Source organism: Lolium rigidum, chromosome 3 (assembly GCF_022539505.1).
Source record: "Lolium rigidum isolate FL_2022 chromosome 3, APGP_CSIRO_Lrig_0.1, whole genome shotgun sequence".
Classification (NCBI taxonomy): Eukaryota; Viridiplantae; Streptophyta; class Magnoliopsida; order Poales; family Poaceae; genus Lolium; species Lolium rigidum.
Genome location: NC_061510.1, coordinates 386417716 through 386424847, shown reverse-complemented (window position 1 = coordinate 386424847; position 7132 = coordinate 386417716). Strand labels below are relative to the sequence as shown.

At 43.9% G+C, this 7132-nt stretch overlaps 1 protein-coding gene across 1 annotated transcript; it reads left to right on the top strand.

The window, feature by feature from the left end:
• Window positions 1–2266: 2266 nt before the first annotated feature.
• Window positions 2267–5070, top strand: LOC124700729 (AP-1 complex subunit sigma-1; the record flags this gene model as incomplete). Its single annotated transcript, XM_047232813.1, is given in 7 exon segments — window positions 2267–2310; window positions 3168–3254; window positions 3791–3882; window positions 4002–4110; window positions 4198–4233; window positions 4364–4450; window positions 4752–5070. Coding segments are annotated over 7 exon segments (486 nt in total). The 3' UTR covers window positions 4824–5070.
• Between the last annotated feature and the right edge of the window lie 2062 nt (window positions 5071–7132).

Genomic DNA, 7132 nt, shown 5'->3' with positions numbered 1-7132 from the left:
AGCGCCCAGATAATTCCAGACAAGCAGCAGTAGGCCCTGTCTTCGAGCAGGTGTTTCGAAGCTGGGTAAATCGCGTACTACCGTCCCGAGGACTTTCCGCCCTATGTCCCCTACTTCTTCTCCCCCTCGTGAGGATCCCTCCTCCGAGGTATCGTCGATTAGGCAACGACACAGGGACTTGCATAATTTTGGACCGGCCTAGTAAAAATGAACAAGTTTGTTTAAGTTATAAAAGATGTCTCGCATATAAGATATTTGGAAGACATGGGGTTGGTAAAAAAAAACTTTGCAAGACGGAAATATTGGGCTTTTTTTATATCATTATATACATAAGTTTCACAAACTTTGGTGACTTGGGAGTTTCGCCAGCAAATGTGACGTCTAGGTGTGACATATAGAGCCAAGGCGAGCATCGTGGAACGCTTTGCTGGCCTTCATTAACCAAAAAAATTCTACAAAATGAATACTTCCACCGTTTCTAAAAGAGGTGCTCAAATTTGTCGATATCTAGAAAGTTTGAGCAACTTTTTTTTTTGGGCGGAGGGAGTACGATACTCTCGTTCCGGTCGAATCTTACATATTGTTGTACTAGTCAACTTCCTCTCCCGCGTGGCTTATACCTTTTCGGGTACAAAAAGATGTTATCAACAAGATATTTGGTGCAATGCGCGAGATATTCTTCTAGTAGTCAGTATAAGATGCCATATTAATTTAGCATGGTTGTGTCCGTAGGCATATTTGTCTTTTAACTCATGCTATTGAAGTGTTTTTACCCATAGCCTTAATTACAAGATGGAGGTTTCACTAACCCGATCTAGGCACCCACCTCCTGAACCTATATTACTATCTCGATTAACCCTCCGTATATATACTGTTTAATTCATTACTCCATTCGTTGGAATTATAAGGCGAGATGATCTATTCGCTAAAATGAAGAGTCTATAACTCCTTATTAATTAATTAATGCATGTGCACACCAATATTATCAGATGCATGAAAGAAGAGATAGAAAAAAACATGCAGCGAGCGATTGAGAGAGGACAATAAATGAGAATGACCTTACAATCCCTAACATTCTAAAAAATGTTCTGTCCTTATATATAACCCCAAACGGAGGGAGTACATGCTCAAGCTACTTATTCTTCTTATGTAGTCCGGATTGCATGCTTTACACTACCATTTATTCTCAACTTAGAGATACTTTCCATCAATCCGTATTAGTAAAAAAAAAAAGAGATGGCAAGAACTATGACATATGGTCTTGCTATCAAGCAAGTGGTGATGAGTTTTGTGAATGAAGGGCATCGGGACAAAATAATTTTAGCAAACCCTTCATACCAGTAAGCAGTTGACTCCAGACCTGACTAAAGTTAGTTTCGGCTGGCAAATATACCTTAAAGTCCTCCTTCAATAACCCATTTTGGACATTGTTCAGAGTTAGGTCTTGTTAAATTCAGATTTAGATATTGCAAAGAGAAAGAGATACTTTCTAACTTGACTTGACCTAGTGACTGTTTTTATTCGAAATTGGTTTTACGCAGTATCCACTTAAAAGAGCATCACTTTCTCGTACGAAGTTCGTATTCAACGTATAACTAGTTGAGTTGTTCAAAAAACACGTGCATCTAAATGATTTCACAAAACATCAAGTAGGGCAGACGTCTGCCTTGCCATACCGAGAGCTTCGCTCTTGCTGGCACTGAACACAAGGGAATATTTATTTATTTTCTTCCCGCACGGATCTGGCGATTCAGTAGTTCTTATAGGGCTACCGATTCGGTAGTTTCTGTGGAGCTTGTCGCCTAGTACTCTAAGGAACACTCCGGTGCCCCCATTGCTTGCTAGTCCACGAAAAGGAGAATTTTTCTCAGCTCACTTTGTTTACCTACCACCTTGCAAAGGTACCCCGAAAATTTTGTTCCCCTCCAAAAAAAAAAGTTGCTACAAATCATAAAAATCGAAAATTTTCTTTGGGCTGCTGGCCTGCTTGGGTAATTGTGTTGGGCTGGGTTTTTTTTCTTTTGAGGGAGAGGGTGGTCTGGGCCTGGGCCTGGGCCTGGGCCTGGGCCTGGGCAGCTGGCTGGCAGAAGGACAGAAGGTGAAGTTTGCAGATCACGCAGCAGACACGACCCGGACTGCCCAGACGCCGACCGACGCCTCCGTCTCCCGGAGATCCTCTCCAGCACCAGCCACCTCCTTCCTCCGACGACCGGCTGCCACTCCATCCGGCCGCGCCGCCGCACCCACCCCTCGCGCTCTCCGTCCCGGGCCTCGGCAGATCTACGCCGGCGGCGACCGTCCATAGCCATGGTGAGTACCTTGTCCTCTCCTTCCTCCAGATCCCTGGGGCGACGCCAGAAACAGTGAGATCTTGCCCTTCGTACGGATCCCGGATCACGGAAAATTCGTCATCGATTTGGAATTAGCAGGCTATTTGCAGCGAACTTAGCGCAACTTCCCAAACCAGTGGATCATCTGACCGATGTCAAGGACCCTAGAGTACTAATGTATTTTGATCCCATTCCGAGGACAAACGGTACCATGATCATCAATTTCATCACGTTTTTTGGGTCTCCATGCGAATTTCGTCAGCCACTTCCCACTGAATCTGCGCCTAAGGCCAAATCCATTTCGATCGCTGCGTTTGTGCTGTTGTCGTTTCTAGATTTCAATTCGGGTCTCTTGTTGAAGTGCTATGTTTTTCGTTATGACAGTGGTTACTTCTAGGCTTCTAGCGGTCATATTAAAGGCATCTCTCCATGTTTCTAGCTTATATTTTCCCAGTTTGGAGTAACCGTCTGGACATTTGTTTTTGAGAAATCGTCCTTCGTGTCACGGTCTAAGAAAACCGCACATCTTAGGATTTCATTGGAATTTGACAGCTGTGACCCAGTCTTCAGTTACAACCATGAAAGGCCCCATTATGAAGTCGCACTCCTATTCGTGATTGTGTCGTGGATGAGGGGGTCGTTCGCATCAGTTCCGTTGTAAATCTTCAGTAGTGTTGTTTCGTGAAAGAGTGATGCAATATAAGTGAAAAATCTAAAAAGGGTAGTTTTTCAAGATGAAGAGTTCTAAGCTTTACTACTGTATGTTATTAGTTTGAAAAATATTAAATTACATCAGTTGCTTAAATTTCTCTTTTTTTTTATTCTGCATCATCACAGATCAATTTCGTGCTCCTGATCAGCCGCCAGGGCAAGGTGAGGCTCACCAAGTGGTACTCGCCTTACACCCAGAAGGAGAGGACCAAGGTCAGCATGCTATACTGCTTTATGTGGTACACCTTGTATATCATTTTTGCTGTTTCTGTGCTCTTGCATTGTCTGTTTATCTTTGAGGTAGGACATTTGCAAGGTCAGTTGATGTGTGCCAAAGAAGAGTTTGGTACTTAGCTGTGTTTGCGCAAGTGTATGGTATTAGTACGAGGGAATCGTGGTGGATGCTCCTTGTAACTAGTTGCAGCTTTTATACTGTCTGTATAATTTGTTCCGGGCTCCATCTTAAGCTAGCATTTCTGTTGCTGCCAAGTCTATAGTAATAAACATTATGATTCTAGCTGTCTGATGATTTAATGCATTTTTGGGTGTTTTCTAGCCTCCTGGCCTCCTGGGTGCCATTGTTTTTTTTGCATTCTATGAAAGCTTGTTAAGTATTACAGGTGGCCATGCAGAAAGAAAGCTTTTACATTTAGTCCTCCTGAGCTGGCACTGCCAACTACATATTTTTTTGTTGGCAATAAGTATTGTACTGGTTATCTTATTTTTATATACCCTGCTCATTTGTAAAGGTCATTCGTGAGCTTAGTGGACTCATTCTTACTCGAGGACCGAAACTCTGCAACTTTGTCGAGTGGAGAGGTTACAAGGTTGTGTACAGAAGGTATCTTTTTAGGCATAGGGAATGCCATTGAGTTTATATTGTTTGCGTAACTGCTTATATGGTTTTACAAGATTCTCTTGTTGGCTAGTTATGTTTCTGTTTATGATTATGGTGGCCAGGTATGCGAGCCTGTATTTCTGCATGTGCATTGATGCTGATGACAATGAGCTTGAGGTCCTTGAAATTATCCATCATTTTGTCGAGATACTCGACCGCTATTTTGGCAGTGTAAGTCCTGCCCTGCGAATATTCTTATGAATTATTATTTATTTTTTTAATTTTCTGTCGTTTGAGTGTTTTTCCTGATTTCTGTAGGTATGCGAGCTGGATTTGATCTTCAATTTTCATAAGGTAACCTCTTCAACAGATGTTGAAATGTTGAAACTGATGATACATGAGTACTGGAGTTATGGGAAACTGTTTGCAGAGTTATGTCATTTTAACGACTTAGGTTAATCAGTATCAATTTTCAAATTTGCAGGCCTACTATGTTCTGGATGAGATCCTTATTGCTGGGGAGCTTCAGGAATCTAGCAAGAAGAATGTCGCAAGACTAATTGCTGCACAGGTATGCTAACTGCTGGCTAACATATAACTCTATCTCGTTGATTTATAAAGAGCGGAAGACTTTGGTATTAGAATCTGTCTATTTAGTTTGGTCTTCAGTCTATAGTGGATACTTCTCTTATGTTAGTAGAGGCCATTTTTGTGGTTAAATATTTGGACAAGCAACATCAACATCTATGGACTAATTTGATACCACCTAAATACATTGTGTTTCCAGGACATAAAAAAAAATGCAGAGCTTGTGCTGCACTGCTATTCAGAACTTAGTTTTCTCATAACAATTCGCTTCCCAACTTGTGCAGGATTCATTGGTAGAGGCGGCTAAAGAGGAGGCTAGCTCCATAAGTAACATCATTGCCCAGGCTACGAAGTGAAAAAAAATCTTTGCCTTAATGTCCTTGCCCCTCTGTCCTTTTGTGTTTGTTTATGTTGGTAAATTTGATGTAATAGCTTATCTGCTATGTTCATGTTCCCAAAGAAACAGGACTTGCCTGATTCTAAAGCATTCAGAATCTGTGAGATGTAACCATTGCCCTGGATGTACCTACAATGTATGTGTTCCGTCGCAACCAAATTTGGCATCTTCAATTCCTAGATAAAACTATCGTGAAAGATTGCTCACCTGCAGTGTTTTAGTAGAATTTAAGAACAATATTTGTAAAGTTATTATGGTACTGCATTCCTTGTGTTTTGATAACTGTGGTTGTTGGACCTTCCAGAAATAAATGAGGTTATCCATATTACTGCTCTAGAATCCCAGCTGTCTTCGACTTCATATACATTGGCTTTGGCGTCTTCCCTTCTTGCTTGCTATGCTTGATATTATCCACAGGCTAGTATCCAATCCACCAAAGTCCTTGTCGATCCTAGGTTTGCCATGAGTGTGAACTGCCTGTTATTTGATTGCAACCAAGATAACCAGTTTTGGGGTTGGAAGGTATCAGGATGCAGGAAAACAGAACCGATCTTGACAAAGGTAGAGAGTTCTCGCCGTCCCCTGCATTCAATTTGCATGTCTGTCAATCGCCGCCGTGAGGCTTACCTTGGTCAAGCATGTCCTGGCGGCCATGCCAATTTTCCAAATGCTGGCCATTGCTCCGCTGGTGTGTCTCACCAAGGCTATGGACAAGATTGGATGCAGCTTCTTCTGGGCCAAGGACGAGGTCGCGCCAGGTGGGAAATGCCTTGTCAAATGGCGATTAGTATGCCGCCCGACACTCTACGGTGGCCTAGGATTCCGTGATCTACAGGCCACGAGCATAGCGCTGAGAGCTCGCTGGCTGTGGCAGACTTGGACAATGCCATCCAAGTCGTGGCATGGCCTACCTCTCCCCATCGATGACAAGGTCGGAGCCCTGTTCGCGGCCTGGGCGATGGTGAGCGCCTTCTTTTTTGGACTGACCGCTGGCTGGGTGACAATTGTTTCAAGGACCTGGCACCAAATCTGTTCAATGTCTGTACCCGCAAGAAGTTGGCGGTCGCTCAAGCCATGAAGGATCAACGTTGGTTGAGACACCTAAAGCGCGACATTCCGCATCAGACCGTGATCGAGCTGGTCACAGTTTGGGAGAAGCTGCAGGACGTGGTACTCACGCCAGGCACGCAAGACTCCGTTACTTGGTGTTGGACCGCGGATGATGCTTACACCGCCGCCTTAGCATATGACGCGCAATTCATTGTCGCCACTGAAACAGCTTTCATTTCTTGCATCTGGGATAGTGACGCCCCTGTGCGATGCCGTATTTTCGCTTGGCTTGCTGTTCAAGGTCGGTGCCTAATGGCTGATATGCTGGCAAGGCGAGGCTGGCCTCACAACGACACCTGCACCAAGAATATGCACATCATCTGCTGGGTTGCTGCCCCTTCACGATTCAGGTGTGGTGTAGAATCTTGCCTTTGGCCAATCTGCCATCCTGCTTCCTTCAATCGCAACATCAACCCCTGCTTGAATGGATCTCAAACACGCGAAGCATGCTACCCAAGAACAAGCACATAGGTTGGATCGCTCTAACACAACTTGTCTGGTGGACCATCTGGAAGGAAAGAAACAAGCATATTTTTCAGGCGCGTGAGGACTCAATGGCAAACATCATTGCAACAATTTTGGGTGAAGCAGATCAATGGTTGATTGCTGGACGCAGAAAAGTGTGCGAGCTTCTCCAAAGACCACGAGAACCTGACTAATCCATACTCTGTTGTTGAGTTTTTTTTAGCTTAGCTCAGTGTTTTACTATTGTTTCTTGCTTGTCCTTAATTTTGTAACTTTTTTCCTCTATTATCAATGAAAAGAAGTTCTGCACTACCTTTTTAGGGTGTGTTTGGTAGGTCGGGTATACCCAGAAAATCTCCTCCCAACCGAGAATTTTGGGCCATCCAGTGTTTGTTAGGTCGGGTCAGCCTACCTGGGCAGTGCCCACCTCATACGGAAAACGGCCTTCGGCCCTGCCCGATTGCGAAGCCCGAATCGAGCTTCTCACCTCAGCTCGGTCGAGCTCGTCCGGAAAGCGAGACCGCGCGGCCCCGAAAAAATCTCCACGCATCCCACGCCCGCGAACCGTCTATGAAGCCGCATTCAAGCGTATCATAGCAAAGAATCCTGATCTTCTTTGACTTGGTGTTAGTTGATGCAATTTGGAAAAATATCTATCTATTTTGTAATGCTAATTATAATATCATGTATGTA